Here is a 25919-nt window from a genome sequence, read left to right as displayed (position 1 = left end):
CCTAAGCCAGACATAAAAAACAAAGTTCTTAGTGAAAAGGGTGCAGCTCTGTGGTAGAGCACTTGCCTGACTTGAGTGGAGTCTCGGGTTGAGTGGCAACCACTGCAAAAAGGAAGACAATGAAACAGAAAAAAAAAGAGAATAAACAAAGAAACAAAGAAAAAGGTATTATTTAAAGAAAGTTAATGAATCTACTAATACCATGATACAGAAATTTAGTATACAATTGGAGATAATTCAAAAACACAGTAACAGTGTGTAGATATCACCTCCTAAACCAGAGTAGGACATTATACAGAACAATACAAATTACATACTTTAGTGGGAAGATAATAATTGTTAAGTGACTTAAAATTTTATTTTTAGTCACAAAAATCATTTTTCAGTAATACAACCATGTAGTAATATTCTTTTACTAAGTCTAACACATTTACTTAAAAAATTAAAAGTTTACTCTAATGTTAGTACACACAAAGTAACCATACTAATTTAAAACTATTTTTCATGTATAGGATTTCAGAAGTAGAAATTAAAGAAGTGTAACATTTGGATTAAAAATTTCCTATAATCATCTCCTAAATTCTTCTGAATATGGAGTATTAACAAACAATTAAGAACAAACATAAATGCAACAGTAAATACCCTACACATTTGTTAGACCCATCAGATGGAGAACACTAACAGTGAACCCTAACATTAACCGCAGATTCAGATTTTAAGGATAAGGGTAGACTCATGGTAAGTCATCATCTATCACAAGTGTACTACTCTAGGGGAGAGCACTGGCCATGGAAGGAGGCAACTTATGTGTGAGAGGCACATGATCAACTGCAAATCTCTGGAGCTTCCTTTCAATTTTGCAGTGAACTTAAACCTGATATAAAAAAGCAAACTTCGTAGTGTAAAGGATACACCTCAGTGATAGCGCACTTGCCTGGCCTGAATGGAGCCACAAGAATAGGTTGAGGCTCTGCAAAAGGGAAGACAAAAGAAAACAACACAGGAAAAAGCTGTTAATTAAATGTAGTTACCGAAACTACTACTACCATGTTACAGAAACTCAGTATATACCTGGAGATAATTACAAGATCAAAGTAGCACAGAATAGGTATCATCTCCTAATCCAAAGAATAGGAAAATATATAGAACAATATAAGTCACATACCTAGGCAAGAAAATAATTGATAGGTGACTTAACATTTTATTTTTATTCACAACAATCACTTCTTAGTGATACAATCATGTAGTAAAATGGTTTTACTAGGTCTAATGCATTTATTAAAATATTAAAACTTCACTATAATGTTAGTGCACAGATACTAGACCTACTGATTTAAAATACTTTATCATGTACAAGATTACAAAATTGAAAATTAAATAAAAGGAATATTTTAAATCATAATTTCCTATACTTCATGTCTTAAATACTTATGAATTCTGGAATTTAACACAAAATTAAGAACAAATATAAATGCAACAGCAAATACACTACACATTTGAATAGACCCATCAGATGGAGAACACTAACAGTGAAACTAATATTAACTGCAGATTTGGATTATAATAATGGACCGGTTTAAGTCACTCTCCATAACAAGTGTTCTAGTCTAAGGGAGGGCACTGGCCATAGAGGGAGGCAACTTATGTGTGAGAGGTACATGATCAACTGCAAATCTCTGGATCTTCCTTTCAATTTTGCTGTGAACTTAAGCCTGAAATTTAAAAAAACAGTTTATAGTGCAAAGGGTACAACTCCATGGTACAGCACTTGCCGGATACGAATGGAATCTCAGGTTTTTTGGCAACCACTGCAAAAAAGAAAAGAATGGAACCGAAAAGAAAACAGAAGAGAAGAAACAAAGAAGAAAAGCTATTAATTAAAGACAGGTACTGAAACTATTACCATGTTATAGAAACTCAATGTACAATAGGAGATAATTCCAAGATCAAAGTAGCACACTATTAGTATCAGAAAATATCCAGTATCCAGAAAATATCCAGGAATATTATACAAAGCCATATAAATTAAATACTTAAGTGGGAAAATAATTCATAAGAGTGACAACATTTTAATTTTAGTCACAAAAATCACTTTTCAGTAATACACTCTTGTAGTAATATTCTTTTACTAAGTCCAACATGTTTATTTAAAATATTAAAAGTTTAATCTTAATTCATACAAGGTAGCCATAGTGATTTAAAACTTTTTCATGTATACAAATTCAAGGAAAATTAAATGAATGAAGTATTTTAGGTTATAAATTTCTTGTAATTCACTTTCTAAATTCTTCTAAATATGGAGTATTAACAAAAATTAAACACAAATATAAATTGAACTGTAAATACACTTCACATTACAATAGACCCATGAGATGGGGAACTCTAACAGTGAATCCTAACACTGACTGCCGACTTTGCTTGGTAATAATGGGCCAGTGTAAAATCATTGTCTACACCAACTGTACTACTTTAGAGGAGGCCACTGGCTGTGGATGGAGGCAACTCATGTGCAAGAGGCATGTGATCAACCAAAAATCTCTGGATCTTGCTCTCAACTTTGCTGCAAAATTAATCCTGATTTTAAAAAAGTCTTAGTGCAAAGGGTACAGCTCACTGATAGAGCACTTACCTGGCATGGATGGAGCCTCCATTTTAATTGCAACCTCTGCAAAAAAAGAAGACAAAAGGAAAGAAAAGCATACAGGAGAAAAGAAAGAAACAAAGGGTAAAAGCTATTAAATGAAAATAGTTACTAAATCTACTAGTATCATGTTACAGAAACTCAGTATACAAATTCACATAATTTCAAGATCAAAGCACCACAGTATAGGTATAATCTCTTAAGTGAAGAACAGGAAAATATCCAGAAAAATATAAACTGCACATCTAAGTGAAAATAATTGAGAAAAGTGACTTAATGTAATAGTTCTAGTCAAAAACTCACTTTTTAGTGATATAACCATATTATAATATTCTTTCACTAAGTCTAACAAATTTACTTAAATTAAAACTTTAGTGTTAGTGTGTATAAATTAGCCATACTGATTTAGAACTCTTTTTCATGTATGGGATTTCTGAAGTAAAAATTAAATAAATGGAGTATTTTAGATTCTAAATTTCCTATACTTAATTTCTTAAATACTTCTGAATTCTGCAGTGTTAAGAAAAAATAAAGAATAAACATAGATGCAACAGTAAATATGCTACACATTTTAAAACAGCCATCTGATACAGAACACTAAAAGTGACACTTCGGATGGTAACGATGGACCCCTGTAAATCATAGTCTATAACAAGCATTCTAATGTAGTGGAGGCCTCTGGCCCCTGAGGAAAGCAACCCATGTGTGAGAGGCACATAATAAACCAGAAATTTTTGGATATCCTCTTAATTTTGCTGTGAACTAAAACCTGATATAAAAAACAAACTTCTTGGAGCAAAAGATACACCTGAGTGGAGGGGTACTTGCCTGGTGTTAAAGAAGTCTCAGATTCACTTGCAACCACTACAAATAAGAGAACAGAAGAGATAAAGAAAAGAAACAAAGAGAAAACACTATTAATTGAACATAGTTACTGAATCTACCATTACCATGTTACAGAAACTCGGTATACAATTGGAGATAATTCCAAGATCAAAGTAGCAGTGATAGATATTATCTCCTGAACTGAGGAGTAACAAATTATACAGATCCATATAAATGACATACTTAGGATGGAAAATAACTGATAAAAGTGACTTAGCATGCTATTTTTTAGTCACAAAAATCACTTTTCAGTAATAAAATCATGGAGTAATATTCCTTTACTAAGTCTAATCCATTACTTAAAAATTAAAAGTTTACTCTAATGTTAGTGCACAGAAAGTAGCCACACTGGTTTAAAATTCTTTTTTGTGTTTAGAATTTTAGAAGTAAAAATTAAATAAATGGAATGTTTTAGATTAGGTCTTTCTTGTAATTCATTTCTTAAATAATTCTGAGTTCTGAATTATTAAAAAAATTAAGGAAATATAAATTTAATTGACACAGTGAATGTTTTAACTCCTCTGTGTTCAAAATTTTTTCTTACTCTTTTCCTTTTTTGTTGTTTTTGTCTTTTGTTTTTTGTTCTTTGAGACAGGGTCTCACTATGTAGTGCAGGATTACCTTCAACACAAGAAGGTACTCCTGCCTCAGCCTCGCCAGTGCTGGGGTTACAGGTTTGTGCCTTCACACTCATCCTTTTGTCTTTGAAAATCAAGACAGGGCCACCAAGTGTAATTCACTATGAGAAGTCTTACCTGCAGGGCTATTGTCAGAATTTGAAGATTCCTTTTTTTCACATTGAGAATTTTTTCTATGCAAAAAAAGTGATTTAAAATTGATATAAAACATATTAAATTACTAAGCGTATTTCAGACAATGTTAGATCTAATATGAAAACTTTACTCCAATACTTCAAATCTGTCGTGTCTACAAAACTTTATTACACCTGTAATTAAGGAAGAAAAAACAGTAAGTAAAGTGAGGCAGGCATCAATCAAGAAAGGCAAGACAGCTCCAAGCATTAGCTGGATTAGCACAATTTAAGAGAAACTGTCTTGAAATCACAAGCTCCGGCTTGAAAACCAACAGCTGTTTCTTTTTGCATAAGTCATTTCCCTTAGACTCAAAGTCTTATAAACTGTAAGGACTTGGCTAATTTAGTTTACCAGAATCCCATGAAGGTTTGATGAGGTAACATAGAAACCTGCTCTCAGAAATAATAAAGTAAGGGGTGAGTAGTTCCTAAATGCTCACCTAATTTGGAATTCCAACTACAACCCAACGTGTGTATTTTCAGATTGTAGTATTCAAGTGCTGTAGTTACCAGAAAATAATGGGTCTTAATTTGGACTATGAGCTCTTCTCTTCTCTGTGGCTTATAATTCATGGTATATCAACTTTTAAATAATTTATAACTAAGTCTATTTATAAATATCTCATTAAATTGGACAACATATTTGTCCTCTACTACTGAACTAGTTATGCCAATGGCAGAAAAGTAACAGATATCAGGACCTGGAATAAAACTTCAAGCAGAACACATAACTGTATCAGACAAACACGACCAGACAGGGAAAATCAAATAAGAATTAATACAATTGTGATGGAGCTGTTTAATTCCCCATTGTCACAAAGACATAAACCAAGTAGACAAAAATCAGCAAACAAATATCAGAACTGAATAAAACCTGTGAACAAGTGGACTTGGTAAGTGTTTACAACATTCCACCGAACAACATTAGGATATATGTTCTTCTCAGCTGCAAATGGGACATTCTCTAGACCATATACTGGCCCACAGAATATGCTTAAGTAAGTACTAAGGAACTGAACTTATCCCAGGCATATTTCCTGATGACATCCCAGTGAAACTGGAAATTAACACCAAAAGAAACCGCAAAAATTCCATAAACACATGGAAATAAATAACATACTCCTGAACAACCAATGGGTCACAGATGAAATTTAAAAAGAAATTAAACAATGTCTACAATTAAATGAAAATGCAGATACAACTTCCTGAAACCTTTGGAATGCAATGAAAGTAGTCCTATGGGAAATTTGTAATAGTGAAGTCTCACATCAGAAAAACAGAAGGAGCAACAACTTAATGTTGCATCTCAAGTTTCTAGGTAAAGAGGAGAAAGGGAAGACTAAAACCCATATAAAGGAGGAAGTTATAAAGATCAGTGTATAAGATAGACAGTGATATTACTGAGTTTTGTTGGATCATTGAACAGAACTGTTTGGTCTCACTGTTTGAATGTCCAATACATAAGCTTTAATTTTGTAATTTGAACAAATATTTCTAAGATGACAATATGTAGTCCACTAACTAGTGATTTCCTACTGTTTATTTTTTTTCTGAAAAACGTGTACCCTTTTTCTGCTTTTTTTCTTTTTCCCCTTAAATAAAATTGAAAAAAAAAAGATCAGTGCAGAAATTAATGCAACTGACACTAAGAAGATAATACAGAGAACTAATGAAGTTAAAAGTTAGTTCTTTTAATGACCTGGAATGGACTAATATTCTTCCTCTACACAACAAAACTCTGAGTGTGATTCTAATAAAGATCTTCTGGTTCAATTTCTGTCTGTCTCCAACTGAAATGAAAGGCAAAACACTCTTATATGTGGGACATATTGTGTCATGCTGAGGCTTAGTTCTCTTTAAATGCAACTAATCTACTATGAATTCAGAGAGTGTCATTTAATGGCTTCTGTATGAGACAAAATCTGTAAATATTCTAGAGTCTTGGTTCCAAAACAAAAGTAAATTTTCAGTACTAAACAGTTTCAGAAGCCAATCAGAAGTTGTTGCCAATTCAAGGCTTATTTCAGGACCTTTCAGAACTTATTTAAAGGTGCTACTCTGTATAAAGAGACTTCTGGGTAAAGATCTGGTAACAAAGAAAAAAGGAACTTTGATCTCTTTCTTAAACATTACTTGAGCCCTCCAAGACTTTACAATGATCCCAACTCTTATTTTCTGGCAGAAGACTAATGAAGGTCTCAAAGCATGAGCCACGGTGAAGGTCTCCACCAACATGCAGGATCCATGTAGGATTCTGAAGGAGTAGGTATAGTCATTTTGCTTCCTATGCTTGGGGCAAATCTATGAGGTTCAGCCACCAAAGTAAAGTGCTGCTAGTTCAGGGATAGAAACTGAATATAAAAGCACAAATACTAAATCAGTAAGTAAAATAGGCTGCAATTAAGTGTGTATTTCCATGAAGGCTCAGAGATCTGAATCAGTAATGACAACCTAGGACCAAAGCTTAATCACCACTACACTGAGAGATATTTAATAGCAACACAAATCACGAAAGCACATTTGACTTGTGAAAGAGAACTGAATTCCTCAGTTTTAAGCAATCTCTTGGATTTTTGGAAAATTCATGGAGGAGGGTTTAGGAGCTCCCACAGGAAAGTAACAAGATTTTCTGCTAACTTAGACATGTCAGGACCCAAGTGGTTAATTAGAAAAATCAAAAATGTGACACTACTTGTACACCATGGAGAATTGTATTAGCAATTACATGGGATCGCTAAGGATAATGATCCTCAATTCCCAAGAGTCTGGGGTGTATCTCAGTGCTATGACACATGCCTCACATGTGTGAAGCTCTCAGTTAAATCCCTGCTTTTGTGCTTTATGAACCTATGTTAAACTTCTTTAGCTAGTGGAAGATCAAACGACCAGCAAAACCAGAGCACAAATAGCAAACCTCAGTCTGAGAGCCCCACTCCCAGACAAAGCCAATGCCCCTGTCCCAAAGCAGAGTTTGATGATAACCCAGGAATTCAGCATTGTATCCCCAGCTGACATAGATGCCTGCCTGGGACCCACACTGGGTAAGGAGATCCCAGACCTGAGCACACCATCCCCCAGTCCTGGATTCCCCACAGCACAGGGCCACAAAGGTGAAAACCAACAGATCCACCTGCACTAGGAAGAGAGTAATGCCCAGAAAGTTTCAGTCCAACACTGAACTGACAGTCTACCTCAGAGAACAGGCAAGATCCTTTGGAGACAGGATAGATAGGGTGAGAGCTAAATACAGATCTCCTGGGGTCAACTGGGAGGTATGGGTTTTAAACAGGAAGATCATGGAGGCAGCATTCTCTTGTGGGAGACCAGGTTTGATGGAAGTAACAGTTAGAGGGCCACTTCTAAAGAGGGCATACATAGTGCATGTATGCACTATGCCACTTATATCCATCAAAACTTAGTGGCATGAACTACTACAGTAAGTATAACTCACTTAAAAGATAGTCTTCCTTGTTTTGGTGAAGGGCTGATCATGAGTGGTTTCTAGGATTTGTGAGTATCCACTTGAAATTTGATTCCATTGTTGTTGTTGAATTTATTACAGCAGCCAATGTAACACATCAGTGGCCGGGAATTATAATAGATTTCTCAGCACAAAACTTAAAGGCAAGGACAGCATGGAAGTCAGTGTTTCAAGCTCTAAAGGGAAACAACTTCTAACCTTGACTAAAATTATCTCTCAAAATTGATGAATAAGATACTTCCATAATAAAGAAATTCCTGACCGTTCCGCGCCATGCCGGGAGTGCACGCAGCGTGGATTCCTGACCACTCCGCACTATGCTGGGAGTGTGGGAAAGGTGGGCGGCATGGACCCTGGTGAGTACTGGGGGCCCCGCGGCTGCTGGGGTTGACCAGAGAATGTCTTGGAACTGGGCAGTGCCCGCCACCACAAGGACATCAATATCACAGAGTCTGGTGGCAGCCATCTTACAGTTGGGCAGAACCTACAGCTCGGTGGCATCACTGAGTCCCCCTGTAGGGAGGGCTGGTGGAAGGCATCTTGAAATTGGGCAGAGCCTGAGTACGTGTTGGCTTCAGTGTCATACAGAGAACTAGTGGGAGACATCTTGAATTTGGGCAGTTCTGCTGTTCTGGTGCTCCTGTCACAGAGAGGTCTGGAAGAGAACAGCTGGGATTTGGGCAGGACCCTGTGCCATAGTGACATTAGTCAGCTGCTTCTGGTACAAAGAGAACCAGCAGGAGCTACTGGGGCTAAACCAAGCCTCTGCTTGGGGCTCAACAAGCAGATACAAAATAGTCACAACTCAGTGACATCCAGAAAGTACAGCCTAATTTATGGTGCAGAGGCTGGAGACTAGCCTGTACCACCCCTGCATCCCAGCCTACCCCAGATAACATCAAATTGGGGAGGACAGCAAAAACTCAAGTCAGCACGCTTCTGAAAGGCCCTAAGCAATTCGGAGAGGGCCATAGAACCCCAGGACATTCTGAAAGAAACCAGAAACATGACAAGAGATAAAAATTTAAAAAAATCTCCAGCTGCCCAACATGAGAAAATAAGCCCAGGAGAAGTAAACACCGAAGAGAACAAGCACAGTAACCATCCATTGCTCGACACAGCATCAGCCGAAATTAAAAAGTACCTTCATGATCTCATAGAAGAATTTAAAGTGTACTCCTGATTCAAGTGAGACAAGATATAAAGAGATTAATTAAAGAAATGACAAGCCCCGCCCAAGAGAACACAGATGGAAGAACTGAGGAAATCAGAAAAGAAAGAGAAACTTCTGAAGAAGAATTTAAACATAACTTAGAATGCATGAAACAGATTCAAAGAGAATAATACCAGGAAACTAAAAACTCCATTGAACACTGGCAAAATACCTTGACAGAAACTAAAGACAGCCTTCTGAAACTTGAAGAGAGATTTATGGCATATGATTGTGAAAGAAAAAGCCTCTTAAAAATAACAAGGAACCAGAAAGAAGCAATTCAAAAACTAGAAGATGACAAAAAGATATATAACTTAAGAATAAAGAATGTGAGTGAGGAAGCAGGAGCAACCAATAATGAAATACAAAGAATATTCACAGATATATTAAAGCAAAATTTCCCATATTTAGCAAAAAGAAATGATATCCAGATAAAAGAGGCATACAGAACACCAGCTACCTACAACCAAAACAGATCTACGCCTAGACATATAATAATAAAGATTCCAGAAATCCACCAAAAGAACAGAATATTAAAAGCAGCCAAAGAAAAGATGCAGATTACCTACAATGGGAAAACTATCAAAATAACAGCAGACCTATCAACACAAACTCTTAAGTCAAGAAGGGATTGGAGAGAAATATTCCAAGTCCTGAAAGAAAATGATATGCAACCGAAGCTCATATACCCGTCAAAACTCTCTCTCAAAATTAATGGAGAAATAAGATATTTTCAAGACAAGGAGGAACTGTGGGAGTTCATGGCCACCAATCCAACCCTACAGAGGGTGCTGAAGGACATTACAGAGAAAGAGAGGAAGAGATACCAGGATTCCAGCAACAGTGGCAGAGAGGCCTCAGTGAACAGGGCAGACAGTGGAATGAGGGAATAAGGTGGACAAATTATAGCAGAAAAGTGGAATAGCAGACATGAGGCAGAGACGGTAAGCTATCGTCTTTAGTATAGACAGCTCTGAAACTCTATTTAAAAAAAGAAAAAGGCAGAGGTCATTGTTAATGGTGTATAAGGATTTAAAAGACATAGTAGTCTTATTGACATATTTAGTTTGAATTTAATATATACTGGTCTGTCCACTCATGTCAAATTTGAGGGCACAGACATCTTGACCCAAAAATAGCAGGTTATACCATGGTAACTATCCTTACTTTCCTATTAACTTAAACTGAAATCCTACAATACTTACATTGTCTTACTGTGACTGATCTTAATTGAATCTGAATCATAAGACTATGGGTTGGCCATGGCTGATTTTATTTGAAATTGGTATGCTTGTTAGTATCAACACTAAAAGTAGAGGCAACTACTCTGAGGATGACAAGATGTAAAGGATATCCATACTGGTATTAATTAGTAACAGCTCTCAAATCCTACAATGCTGTCAAAGTTAAGTTTTTATAAAAATAGGTGATACTATATTTAACTATAATAAGCCAGTGTGGTAGTCAAATCTATTGAAAATAACAAGAGAAAACATAGTAACTATGGAAGATCATCTATATTGTGGTCTTATATGTCTTATCCATTGCATGTTTTGCTGGGAAACTGTTTTGCTGTCTTGCTATGACTTGGTATTCCCTATAATACAGAGAGGATAGATATATATGTAGAAATTCACACATGGGTTTTTTTTCTTCTTTTTAATTATTTATGGGAACAGATTATATAATGCAAGATGTAATGAACAGATACTCTGAGGAAGAGACACTAAGAAACCCGAGGCTAATTTTGTAGCATTATGATAGAAATACTAGCAATACTATTGTTCACTGATTAGAATGACATTGGACTGGTTTCTTGAGTTCAATTTCAGCATATGTAGAGATGGGGACAGCTATCACAAAGAGAATGAGAGATGAGATGGTGGTTACTATTGTCTTCCCTAATTTGGAACTTGAGGACCTAAAAAGCCTCCAATGATTTGATTATTTCTATAATATACAATAAGTATATAAGGTGGGTGAAGATGGGAACAACTATTTGTAAGAAACTAGAGACAATTAGATAGACAATGAAGATCTGCAGTGGGCTTGCTGTGAAATCTGTATTTCTTTAAATTGTTTTTTTAACTGCTTTGTTCTGTTTTGAGATGTTTAATCTTACCCTCTTTGAGATGTAAAACAAATGTGTAGGACTGACAACCATATTACTGAGCTCTTGTTCGATCATAGAGCAGAAGGGTTTGTAGGGTCACTTTATGAATGTCATTCTAAATACTTTAATTCTATAACATGAACAGCTATTTCTAAAATGACAATGTGTAACTTATCAACCAGCAATTTCTTACCATTTGTTTTTCTGTAAGTTTGTATTATTTCTACCCTTTTTTAATCTCCATGTATTCTTTTGTTTCCTTTTCATAAAAAAACAATATACAGGCAGAGGAGGGGCTGGGCGGATCTGGGGTGCCTGCATCGTCTTCTCCGTGTGTTTGGAGGACTGTGGATATCTCTGCGAGCAGGGAGGGATCGCAAGTTCCTGAGGCACCGCGGCCTGTGGTGAGTGCTCAGCACACTCTGCCCAAATCTCAGACTGTTCCGGACCCTCCAGGGTTCCGGGTGCAGTGAAGTGGAGTAGTGGGTTTGAGGCCTCTACATCTGCCTCCCCATCCCGGCTGCACTTGGAGAACTGCTGAGCTTCCGATGGGTGGGCGGGCCCACACTATCCCCCGAGCCCAGCCTGCCATGCCTAGCCATCAGTGTGCAGAGGAGGGGCTGGGCAGATCTGGGGCACCTGCATCAGCCTCTCCGTGTGTCTGGAGGACTGTGGATATCTCTGCAAGCAGGGAGGGATTGAAGGTTCCTGAGGCACCGTGGCCTGTGGTGAGTACCCTAACCCGGCTGCGATTGGAGAGCTGTGGAGCTTCCAAGGGGCAGGTGGGTGCACAGTGTCCCTGAGGCCCAGCTTGTCTGGAACTGCAGAGTTCTGAGCAGGCAGAGGAGGGCCATTGGTTCTGCAGGCCCAGTGGCTTGGGGTAGCGTGGTGCCAGAGTCTCAGTAGCTGCCAACATACAAGGGGATTTTCAACAGATCCTGAGGAAGCTTTCAAATAACACTTGAAACACAGAAATATAGGAAAATGACAAAATGAAAGACCAAATTACAACCTCAAACCTCCAGCCCATCTCAAGAAACCCTAGGAGCAATATATATAGAAGAAAATATATGCCATGCGCCTCAAATATTGGACACAATAGCTACTGAAATTAACAAGCAACTCCAGGAAGCTTTAAAGAAATTCAAACTCGAAATAATCTCCCAGATAAAAGAAGAAAAGATGAAAGAGATTCTAAATATATCTAAAGAAAACACAGATAAAAAATTGGAGGAACTAAACAAAAAGATAGAATCCCTAGACGAGCAATATAAGAAACAAACAGAATACATAATGCAGATGCACAGAGATATACAGGAAATAAAAAACTCCACTGCAAGTTGTAAAAACTGCCTTAATGAAAGTGAAGATAGAATTTCAGACCTTGAAGACAGGATTGCAGCTAGTGAACAGGAAAGGAAAGATCTTTTAAAAATAACAAGGAATCAGGAAACAACAATTCAACAACTGCAAGACGATGCAAAGAATAACATAAGAATGATAGGGATTAATGAAAAAGAAGGAGACAACATAAAGGATGTCAAGAGGATATTTAGAGAAGTAGTAGCTGAAAATTTCCCAAGCATGAGATCAGAAACTGACATCAGGATCAGTGAAGCATATAGAACTCCAAATAGTCATAACCAAAATAAAACTACACCCAGACATATAATAATCACCATCCCAGAAATCCAACACAAGAATAGATTATTAAAAGCTGTCAGAGAGAAAAGACAGATCACTTATAAAGGAAAACCTATCAGAATCATAGCAGACTTCTCATCACAAACAATAAAGTCAAGAAGAGCATGGAGTGAAGTATTCCAGATCCTAAAGCAAAATGATTTCCAACCTAGACTGATATATGCTGCAAAACTATCATTCAGAATAGATGGTGAAATACGATACTTCCATGACAAAGAACAGCTGAAGAACTTCATGAACACCAAACCAACCCTGCAAAAAATATTGAAAGACAGTTTAGATACACAAAGGAAAAAACCACTAAGCAAAGCAAATAATTAAACAGAACAGAAAGATAAAGATGCAACAGCAGAGAGATAACATTCCTACAATAAACCAGCATTTGACAGTAATAACCATTAATGTAAATGGTCTCAATGCACCAATCAAAAGAAACAGACTAGCAGAATGGATCAAGAAACAAAATCCAACCATATGCTGTTTACAGGAAACCCATCTAACCCTGAAGGATACTCACAGACTGAAAGTCAAAGGATGGAAAACAATTCTTCATGCAGCAGGAATCCAAAAAGAGGCAGGAGTAGCCATTCTGTTTGCAGACAATGTGAACTTTAAACCAACAATGACATTAAAGGACAAAGAAGGTCACTACATACTCATAAGGGGAAAACTCCAAGAGGAAGAGATAACTATCTCAAATATATACGCACCAAACTCCAGAGCACCCAGTTATATAAAACAATTATTAACAGAAATGAAAACTCAAATTATCAGTAACACAATTGTAACAGGAGACCTTAATACGCCATTGACACCAAGGGACAGATCAACCAGACAGAAAATGAGCAAAGAAATAACAGAACTGAATCACACCTGTGAACAAATGGGTTTGATAGACATATACAGAATGTTCCACCCAACAACATCAGAATACACATTCTTCTCAGCAGTACATGGATCATTCTCTAAAATAGACCATATATTAGCTCACAGAACATATTTAAACAAATGCAAAAGAGTTGAAATCATCCCTTGCATGTTATCAGATCATAGCGCTCTAAAATTAGAAATTAATGATAAAAGATACTGCAAAAATCCCGCAAACACATGGAAACTGAATAACACACTCTTGAGTAATCAGGGGGTCACAGAAGAAATTAAAGAAGAAATTAAACAATACCTAAAAGAAAATGAAAATGCAGATACAACTTACCGGAATCTGTGGGATGCAATGAAAGCCGTCCTGAGAGGAAAATTTATTGCACTGAGTTCCCACATCAGGAAAACAGAACGAAGACAAATAAATAACTTGATGCTACACCTCAAACAGCTAGAAAAAGAAGAGCAAGTCAAGCCCAAAGCCAAAAGAAGAGAGGAAATTATAAAAATCAGAGCAGAAATCAATGCAATAGAGACTAAGAAAACAATCCAAAGAATAAACGAATCAAAGAGTTGGTTCTTTGAAAGAATAAATAAAATCGATAAGCCCCTAGCCAACCTTATTTTAAAAAGGAAGAAAAAGCTCAAATTCATGCAATAAGAAATGAAAAAGGTGAAATCACTACAGACCCAATAGAAATACAAAAGATCAACACCTATTTCGAAACCTCTACTCTCAAAAGTTTGATAACACAGAAGAAATAGACAGATTCTTAGAAGCATATGAAGTACCAAAGCTAGATCAAGAGGAGGTAAAACTGTTGAATAACCCAATCTCTGTTAATGAAATGGAAAATGTAATTAAGTCCTTACCCACCAAGAAGAGCCCAGGCCCAGATGGATTCACTGTAGAATTCTACAAGAAATACAAAGAAGACCTAATGCCGACACTCCTCAAACTATTCAATGAAATTGAAAGGGAAGCAATCCTTCCTAAGTCATTCCTAGAAGCAAATATTACTCTAGTACCAAAACCTGAGAAAGACCCAACTAAAAAAGAGAACTATAGACCGATCTCCCTAATGAACACAGATGCAAAATCCTCAATAAAATATTGGCAAATAGGATTCAGCAAATCATCAAGAAGATTATACACCATGACCAAGTGGGATTCATCCCAGGAATGCAAGGATGGTTCAACATATGCAAATCAATAAATGTAATCCACCATATCAATAAAGCCAAAAATAAGAATCACATGATCATTTCTATAGATGCAGAAAAAGCCTTCAATAAGGTCCAACATTTATTCATGATAAGAACTTTACAGAAAATTGGAATAGATGGTCTTTACCTCAATATAATAAAGGCCATTTATGACAAACTAACAGCCAGCATCATACTAAGTGGCCAAAAATTGAAAGCCTTTACTTTAAAATCAGGCACAAGACAAAGATGTTCTTTATCACCACTCCTATTTAATATAGTACTAGAAGAGCAATTAGGCAAGAAAGAGAAATAAAAGGGGTAAAGATAAGAAAAGAAGAAGTTAAATTATCATTGTTTAGATGACATGATACTCTACATAGAAGACCCCCTAAACTCCATTGAAAGATTCTTAGATACAATAAATAAATTCAGTAATGTGGCTGGATACAAAATCAATACTCAGAAATCAATAGCATTCCTATACACACACAACAAAATCACAGAGAGGGAAATAAGAGAAACTGGACTACTCACATTAGCAAGCAAAAATGAAATATTTAGGAATTACTCTTACGAAAGAAGTGAAAGACTTATACAGTGAAAATTATAATACATTGAAAAAGGAAATTGAAGATGATCTCAGAAAATGGAAAGACATCCCTTGCTCTTGGATAGGAAGAACAAGCATTGTGAAGATGGCCATTCTCCCAAAACTGTTATACAGATTCAATGCAATCCCAATAGAAATACCATCAACATACCTTATAGATCTAGAGAAATCACTCCTAAATTTCATCTGGAACCAGAAGAGACCTAGAATCACGAAAGCAATTCTAAGCAGCAAAGACAAAGCAGGAGGCATCACAATCCCTGACTTGAAGGTATACTACAAAGCAATGGTAGTAAAATCAACATGGTATTGGAATCAAAACAGAGCCGAAGATCAATGGAATAGATTAGAAGATACAACCACAACTACAAACACACTCAACCACCTTATCTTTGATAAAGGAGCCAAGCAGTTTCATTGGAAGAATGACAGTCTCTTTAATAAATGGTGCTGGAAAAACTGGCTCTCCATTTGCCGAAAACTAAAGCTAGACCCATGTCTATCACCATGTACTAAATTAAAATCTAAATAGGTCAAAGATCTGAATATTAAAACAGAAACACTAAATCTATTGGAAGACAAATTGGGTAGAAACCTTGGAGACACCGGAGTAGGTAGAGAATTCATGAACAGGACTCAAACCGCACAGGAAATACTTCCCAGAATCAATAACTGGGACCACTTCTTACTAAAAAGTTTCTGCATGTCAAAAGAAATCTCCAGCATAGTGAAAAGAAAACCCACAAACTGGGAAAAGATTTTAGTGAACTCTCTCTCAGACAAGGGACTCTTGTCTAAAACATATAAAGAATTAAAAAAACTCAGACCTCCAAAATTCAAAGATCCAATCCAAAAATGGGCATCCGAGATGAATACGCAATTCTCAGATGAAGAAATGCAAATGGCAAATAAATACATGAAAAAATATTCATCATCATTGGTCATTAGAGAAATGCAAATTAAAACCACACTGAGATACCATCTCACTCCTGAAAGAATGGCCAGGAACAAGAAAACCAACAACAACAAATGCTGGAGAGGCTGTGGGGAAAAACGAACTCTCCTGCACTGTTGGTGGGAGTGTAGACTGGTACAGCCTTTGTGGAGGTCTGTCTGGAGATTTCTCAAAAAGTTGGGATTGGAAGTCCCATTTGTTCCAGCTATTCCACTTCTAGGCATATTCCCAGAAGAACTGAAAGCAACATACCACAGTGATATATGTGCACCTTTTTTTATAGCAGCACAATTTGTAATCGCCAGATCTTGGAAACAACCCAAGTGTCCATCAACTGAGGAATGGATAAAAAAGTTGTGGTATTTCTATACAATGGAGTATTATTCAGCTATAAAGAAGGATCACATTGAGATATTTATCAATAAATGGGCGCAGCTTGAGACCATACTCATAAGTGAAATAAATCAATCTCGCATGTGTGAATACTGAATAGTTTCCCTAATGTAAGTAATGATTCAAATATATGAAAATATGTGGTTAATCATGATTCCCCATTATATGTCCTTGAGGCGTTATATAGTTTTCACTTATTAATTGGAATGGCTTTATTCTGGGCTTCTTGATATGGAAATATTTGAAGCTATAGTATATGAAGTTTTATACAAATATTTCAAGGAAAAAGACACTATGGTAACTACTATTAAGTCAGGTTATTTGGTGGTAAAGCACTAGGTTGCTGAAACAGTCATGCTTTGACCTCTATTGTTATATTGTTATGTCCTGTTTTATCTCAATCTCTCCCTTATTCTTTAAAAAAATTATTTAGTTGTTTCTTATGTTTGTTTTAATTAAGGGGAAAATTTATAAAAAATTAGCAGGATATATAATAGTAACTCTTTTTGATTTCCTATTAACTTGTTTTGAAGTCCTGTAATGATCTTGTTTTGACTGATTAGATTCTGTTCCATTCTGTATGATAGTATCAAGTTTGAGGGTATAGGCAACTACTTTGAAGGCAATAAGATTCACTAAGATGCCCATTCTGGTTTGACTATTATCTCCTTTGGAAGTCCTGTAATGTTTACAATGCCTAAGTTTTATTGGTCTTGTTCTCTACTGTTTTGTCCAACTTTATAATATCTAATGAGATAGACAATTCTTTTTAAGGAAACAAGAGACATCGTTGATAACCACTGTTGATAACCTTGTACTCTGTTTTACATCATGTGCTATGTCTATCCTTGGTTTTGACTGACAGCTTTGTTTTGCCAAATTTGACTTTATTCTCTCCCCCCCAAAAAAGTAATAAGAACTAAGGAGTAATAAAATCCAAAATGTGTAAATTTTGTTGTAAAAAAGAGAGGGGAAATTAAAGAGCTCTAACAGATATAACAGCAAGTGTGTTTAGGGGTGTTAAATAGCTGACTATATTAATGTTTTTGGATCATTGAACACAGCTGTTTGCAGTCTCTCTGTTTGAATGTCCACTTTGTATTCTTTGATACTGTGATTTGAGCAACTATTTCTAAGATGATAACATGTAATCTATTAACAGGTGATTTCTTACTTTTTTTGTTTTTTGTAGTTCTGTATTACATGTACCCTTACACTGCTTTGTTTTGTTTTCTGTTTTTCTCTTTTTCCTTTTAAATAGAATTTTAAAAAAAATACACCATGTAGGGTAACAATTAAGTAGAATGAAAAGGAAGCAACATGAAATTACTACAAGGACAAGAATAGATCAATACCTATCAGTCATAACTGTCATGTAACTAGACTAATCAATCAAAAGTCCTGGATTAGTAGTGTGGACTAAGAAATAAAATTCAAAAGTATGCTGTATGCAAGAAATACACGTGCCTGTAAAGCCACATTGAGACAGGAAGATCACTGTGAGTTCAAGACCTTCCTGAGCTACATAAACAAGTTTAAGGGCAGCCTGTGATACATAGTGAGACTCTGCAACAACAAATAAACAAACCAACAAACAAAGACATTCATACAACAATTCCATGGATTAAAACTCAAGGTGTGCAAAACCATATTCCATGCAAAACAAGCAGGACGGGTAATCCTATTTTCAAGGCAAAGCTACTCAAAGGAGACATGCACACACAAAAACAGAAAGAAAGAAGAAAAACAAATGTTACATTAGTTAATGTGTTTAGTCAATAGAAAGAGATAACACACCAAGCCACAGTGACTCAACTATGTAAAAAAAAACTAATGACAAAATGTAAATAAACATCAATACAATTTTTAGTTGGGAATCTCCATAAACCATTATCACAAACTCTTCAACTAAACAAAATTATATTGACAAAGAAGTGTCAAAGTTGAGCCCAAAGTAATAACAGAATATTAAAAGCTGTTAGAAAAGACATTTAAAGGAAAACCAACCAAAATCACAGGAAACTTTTCAACACAAACAATGGAGTAAAGAAGAGCGTGAGACGAAGTATTTCAGATCCTAAAGGAAATGGCTTCAAACCCAAACTGATGTACCTTGCCAAACTGTCCTTCAAAATGGATGGAGAAATAAGATCCTCCATGACAAAGAATAGCTGAAGAACATCATGATCACCAAATCAAGCCTGCAAAGAATACTGAAAGACATTATAGGAAAAAACCACTAAGCAAGGAAGACACTTAAACAGAATGGAAAGGTAAAGAGGCAACAGCAGAAAGATAATGTCAACAATAAACCAATATATAACAGTTAATTTACATTAATTTATATTAATGTAAATGGTCTCAACATACCAATTAAAAGAAACAGACTGGCAGAATGGATAAGGAAACAAATCCAACTGTATGCTGTCTACAAGAAACCCATCTAACCCAAAAGGAAATTCATAGACTGAAAGTCAATGATTGGAGAACAATATTTTATGCAACAGGTCCAAAAAAAATAGTGGAGGTAGTTATTCTGTTTGCAGACAATGTGAACTGCAAATCAAGAATGATGCACAGATAAAGAAGGTCACTACATATTAGGGTAAAACTTCAAGAGGAAGAGATAACAATCTTAAATATATATGCACCAAATTCCAGAGCACCCTGCTATATAAACAAGTATTAACAAAAGTGAAAAATCAAATTAGCAGTAATACAATTATAATGGGAGACTTTAACACACCATTGACACCAAGGGACAGATCAACCAGACAGAAAATCAGCAATGAGATAACAGAACTGAATCAAAACTGGGAACAAATGGACTTCATAACCATATACACTGTGTTCCATCCAACAACATCATAATATACATTATTCTAAGCAGTACATGGTACACACTCTAAAAAAGACCATATAGTAGCCCACAGAAAATATTTAAGTAAATGTAAAAGAATTGAAATTATCCCACACATGTTATCGGATCTTAGAGCCTTGAAACTAGAAACTAATGATAAAAGAAACTCCAAAAACTCTACAAACATATGGAAATTGAATAATACACTCTTGAGCAATCAGTGGGTCACAGAGGAAATTAAAGAAGAAATTAAACAATACCTACAAGTAAATGAAAATACAAATGCAACTTACCAGAATCTGTGGGATGCAATGAAAGCCATCCTCAGAAGAAAATTTATTGCACTGAGTTCCCACATCAGAAAAACAGAATGAATACAAATAAATAACCTGATGTTACACCTCAAACATCTAGAAAAAGAAAAGCAAGTCAAGCCCAAAGCCAAAAGAAGAGAGAAAATTATAAAATCAGAGCAGAAATCAATGCAATAGAGTAAGAAAACAATACAAAGAATAAATGAATGAAAGAGTTGGTCCTTTGAAAGAATAAATAAAACTGATAAGCCCTTAGCCAATCTTATTTTAAAAAGGAAACAAGCTGAAATTCATGCAACAAGGAGTGAAAAATGTGAAATCACTACAGACTCTGTAGAAATACAGAAGATCATCAACACCTATTTCAAAAACCTCTACTCTCATAGGTTCTATAACACAGAAGAAATGCACAGATTCCAAGAAACATATGAACTACCAAAGCTGGATCAAGAAGCTATAAATATGCTTAATAACCCAATTTCTATTAATGGAACTGAAAATATAATTAAGGCGTTACCTACAAAGAAGAGCCCAGGCCCAGATGGATTCATTTTGAAATTCTACAAGAAATACGGAGACGACTTAATGCCCATACTCCTCAAACTCTTCAATGAAATCAAAAGGGATGTAATTCTTCCTAAGTAGTTCCTGGAAGCAAATATTACTCTAGTACCAAAACCTGAGAAAGACCCAACTAAAACAGAGAACTACAGGTCAATCTCCCTAATGAATGTACATGCAAAAATTCTCAATAAAATATTGGCAAACAGGATGCAGCAAATCGTCAAGAAGAATAAACACCACAACCAATTGATCCAAGGCACGCAGGGATTGTTCAATGTACACAAATCAATAATTGTAATCCACCATATCAATAGATCCAAACCTAAGAATCACATGATGATTTATATAGATGCAAAAAGTGCTTTTGATAAAGTCCAACCCTCATTCATGATAAGAACCTTACAGAAAATTGGAATAGATGGTTTTTACTTCAATATGATAAAGGACATCTATGAAAAACCAACAGTCAACATCATACTACATGGCCAAAAACTGAAAGCCTTTCTGAAAATCAGGCACACAAGACAAGGATGACCCTTATAACTGCTCCTATTCAACTTAGTAATGGAAACAGTAGCCACAACAATTAGATAATAGAAAGAAATAAAAGGAGTAAGATAGGAAAAGAGGAAGTTAAATTATCATTATTTGCAGACGATATGATACTCTATACAGAAGACCCCCAAAACTCCATTGAAAGACTCCTAGATATAATAAATTGAGCAATGTAGCTATATACAAAGTCAATACTCAAAAATCAATAGCATTCCTATACACTAACAACAAAATCACTTAGAGAGAAATAAGAGAAGCCACGTCCTTCACACTAGCATCCAAAAAATGAAATACTTTGGAATTAATATCACAAAAGAAGTAAAACATCTATACAGGGAAAATTATAATATGCTGAAAAAAGAAATCAAAAAGGATCTAAGAAAATGGAAAGACATCTCTTTTTCATAGATAGGAGAATAAATATTGTGAAAGTCACCATTCTCCCAAAACTGTTATACAGATTCAGTGTAATCCCAATGAAAATACCATGAAAAAACCTCATAGATCTAAAGAAATCACTCCTAAAATTCATCTGGAACCAGAAGTGACCTAGAATAGCAAAAGCAATTCTAAACAGGAAAGGCAATTCTAAACAGCCAAGGCAAGGCAGGGGGCATCAAAATCCCTCACTTGAAGTTATAGTATAAAGCTACTGTAATAAAATCAACATGGTGCTAGAATAAAAACAGATCTGAAGATTAATGGAATAGATTAGAAAATACAACCACAGCTACCAACACACTCAACCACCTTACTTTAGATAAAGGGGCCAAATATGTTCACTGAAAGAACATCAGTCGCTTTAATACATGGTGCTGGAAAAAATTGGCTCTCCATGTGGCAAAAACTAAAACTAGAACCGTGCATATCACCACTTCCTAAACTAAAATCTAAATGGATCAGAGATCTGAATACTAAAACAGAAACACTAAATCTGTTGGAAGACAAATTGGTTAAAAATCTCCAAGACATAGGGGTAGGTAGAGAATTCATGAACAGGAATCAAACCTCACGGGAAATATTCCTAGAATGAATAATAATGAATATCATGTCTGATTTTAAAAGTTCCTGCATGTCAAAAGAAATCTCCAGCATAGTGAAAAGAAAACCCACAAACTTGGGGTTCTTAGTGAACTGTCCCTCAGGCAAAGGACTTCTGTCTAAAACATTTAAAGAATTTTTAAAAATCAGACGCCCAAAATTCAAACATCCAATCCAAAAATGGGCATCCAAGATGATTACACAGTTCTCAGATGAAGAAATAAAAATGGGAAATAAACACATGAAAAAATGTTTATCATCATTAGTCATTAAAGAAATGCAAATTAAAAACACACTGAGATTCCATGTCACTCCAGAAAGAATGGTCACGATCAAGAAAACTACCAACAACAAATGCTGGAGAGGCTGTGGGGAAAAAGGCACTCATCTGCACTGTTGATGGGAGTATAGATTGGGGCAACCACTGAGGAGGTCAGTCTGGAGATTTCTCAAAAGGCTGGAATTTTAACTCCCATTTGACCCAGCTGTACCACTTCTAAGCATATTCCCAGAACTAAAACATCATAACACAGTGATATGTGTGTACCCATGTGTATAGCAGCACAGTTTGTAATAGCCAGATCTTGGAAATAACCTAAGTGTCTGTCAACTAAGGAATGGATAAAAAAGATGTGGTATTTTTATACAATGGAATAGTACTCAGCTATAAAGAATGATCACATTGAGATATTTATAAATAAATGGATGCAACTTGAGACCATACTCATAAGTGAAATAAATCAAACTCACATCTATAAATCCTGTGTAGTCTCCCTAGAGTAAGAAATGGTAAGTGTATATAAGATTTTATAGTAGTCATGATTCCCCATTATATGGCTTTGAAGCCTTGTAATGTTTTCATTCATTAGTTGGTATGGTTTTATTCTGTTTTGTTAGATTTTATTATGTATGATGGGATGAACAGTTATTTTGAAGAAAACAAGACATTATGGTAGCCATTGCTGATGTAATATCTTGTTTTGAAGCCCTATGATGCTTTTGTTCTTCGGTTTCCATTGGTTCTATCATGTTGTGTTCTATTGCATTTTGATATGTGTGATAGTATAAACAAATTTTTATGGAAAATGAGATAATACAGTAGCCACTGTTCATTTTCTGTTATTTGGTTCTGAATGCCCTATAATACTTTCCTTCTCGTCAATAGTTTTAGACTATTTTGTTGTGCTTGATACTATTATATGTGAAAGTATGATTAACTATTTCAAAGTAAGAGACATTATGGTCGCTACTGCTAATATCCAGTTGTCTGCTACTGATCTGCTGTGTTGCTTACATTGTTCTGTTCTGATGTTCTTTGTACTGTACTGTTTTCTCTTAATCTCTTTAAAGTAATATAAAATAAATTTTAAGAAAACAATGAAGAGACAACCTTTAAAATGCAAGCCAAACATGCTCAGCCACTCCACAGGCAGAGGACAAGCATCAAGAGTACAGACCTACCCAAGAAAACTCACTCAATGAACTGGCAACTGAAATGAAATGATACTTCTTATAAGTACAAATGGCCAATAAAAGCATGGAACTCATCATTGCTTCTGAAAATCAGATAAATACAAATTAATACTAAACCCAGATAGCATTTTATCTTAGAAAGAATGTTTACCAAAAAAACCCTAATTATAAATGGTAATGAAAAAGGTGGAGAGATTTTTCTACACTGATAAAGGTAATGTAAACCGTTATGAACACTATGGTAATCGGAGTGGTGATTCCTAAAAAACTAAAAATACAAATCCACCTGAGCTATGACCCTTGTAGAAATCTTCCAAAATAATTAAAATCATGCTACACGAATACATAGGTACCTATGTTTACAGCAGCACAATTTGAACAGCCACATCTGTAAAATAGTGTATACATACATCAGCAGAAGAATGTATAAGGAAAATAGTATCCATACACAATGGAACACTGCACTGTGATAAAGACAGCTAACCTTGAGGAACTCATAGATAAATGAATGCAACTTGAGGATATAAAGTTCTTTGAAATAAGTCTGAAACACAAGTTCAAATATTTTCTGGTTTCTCTTATATGAGCATACTTCTCCAAATTGCATACTTTGCTTTTCCAAATATTTTATATGCCAATTTATTTCATTTATGTTACTAGCTCATTTTCAATCACTGAAAAGAAACATTTACACTTTTTCCTTTTTATATGAAGCATTTAGGCTTATGTTTTGTACTCTGAGGAAGTTCCATGAACATAGCAATACACAGTGTTTTTCCTTATTGTTTTACTACAAAAGTTATTCTTCTCATTAAAAAGCAGACATCAGTCAAAATTACTCAATAATAGAGCATGACTTGTACTGCACAGTATTCCTTATGTTGCCCAATCCAAATAATTTTTCTATCTGATGGTTTGTGTTGATCTTTTTCATTATACACCAGTCACTAAGGTAGTCTTTCAGCTACTGACTTATTTGACTTATTACCACTCCACAACACTGCTGAACTCTTGTTTAAAAAAAGAACAACCATACCTTTCCGGCTCATTCACCACATTCTTTGTTTCTGTCTTTTTTAACAATGCTGCTGCTTCCATTCTGTTTTCCCTTAGAGCAAGCATAAGTGGTGTGAGGCCTTCCTGTGGAGAAGCAGAAACAATTTAAAACCCACACAACTGCCTGCTTCTCAGCTGAACTGAACAGCTTGTGAAGGACCCTGACTGTTAACCTGATATAGATAACAACACACAGCAGTCTCTTCCTTCTCACTCCCAGTGCTTCCACACGTGCTGCCCTGCCATACCCTCTGCAGTGCATGCTCTCTGCCCACAGTGGCTACAGAAACCCCAGGGTCACAACTCGCTCCAGTCACTGGTTCCAAGGGTCTTTCCATCACAGCCTTTATCATGGTACTCAGAGTTATGTAACATCTCTCGCTTCAATCAAATGCACCTTGAGGGCAGGGGCTGTATCTTTTTTCTCAGTAGCTCCAACCATAATGCACAGTCAAAAATGATTGAAGGATTTGGATTAAATTAATGAGTTAAATTATCATCCCTAGGCAGAAATTCTCAGCCTATCTTCCAAAGAATCATTTTCCATGACTTCTATGTCTCAACAGATTTGATAATCATCTGTTTGAGAAATTATAAAACTGCATTATTTCTTCAGTATTAAAATCTCTTTACCTTTGCTTTACTCGTATTCAACACTACTTGTCTTCTGCCAAATATCAACACCTGAGGAATTAACAGTTTCAGGGAATTAACAGGGACTTAACAGTTTGGGTACCATGCAAAGCAGTTAGGCAGGAAACTTGCTGAATTCTCCACCTGGTGACAGGATCCAACTATAATTCTTAACCATTCCAGCTTTCAAGGAGTACCCCCATTACATGGTCACTCAATTGTGAGATCAGCCCCAAGTGAACTTGGATCACTTCTTATTAAACCAGTTACGGCTTTCTGTCCTATTATTAGATGAAAATATTATCTCAGCTGTTAGAAAGATGAGTACAAAACTTCACTTCTCATATATAACAGCAATCCTGGGATCCCCATGCATAACTATTGCTTTTAATAAGTTTTATTCTGGTTCCATTTCAATTACCAATGTTATACAAATCAAATGTAAAATATGGTTCATCAATAAAGATTCTAATACTGCTCAATTCGGATTTTAACATAATAAATAAATTATAACACTGCTCAGGAT

General features: G+C 35.6%; 1 protein-coding gene across 1 annotated transcript in view; it reads right to left on the bottom strand.

Moving 5' to 3' along the window:
- Positions 1-515: 515 nt before the first annotated feature.
- LOC101787885 (ankyrin repeat domain-containing protein 27-like) overlaps positions 516-25919 on the bottom strand; it is an 81039-nt gene continuing 55635 nt past the window's right edge. Inside the window, exons 15-19 of the mRNA XM_063254323.1 lie at positions 24741-24844; positions 4282-4337; positions 3470-3505; positions 2630-2665; positions 516-970 (exon numbers count right to left, since the gene is read on the bottom strand). Of these exons, the coding sequence (XP_063110393.1) occupies positions 852-970; positions 2630-2665; positions 3470-3505; positions 4282-4337; positions 24741-24844 (351 nt within the window). The 3' untranslated portion in view covers positions 516-851. The remainder of the gene's footprint in view (positions 971-2629; positions 2666-3469; positions 3506-4281; positions 4338-24740; positions 24845-25919) is intronic.

The sequence above is a fragment of the Cavia porcellus genome, unplaced genomic scaffold (assembly GCF_034190915.1).
Source record: "Cavia porcellus strain 051 isolate PalLab524CR breed Dunkin Hartley unplaced genomic scaffold, mCavPor4.1 scaffold_8, whole genome shotgun sequence".
Classification (NCBI taxonomy): Eukaryota; Metazoa; Chordata; class Mammalia; order Rodentia; family Caviidae; genus Cavia; species Cavia porcellus.
The sequence above is the reverse complement of the archived record's forward strand: the minus strand, read 5'-3'. Positions and strand labels throughout refer to the sequence as shown.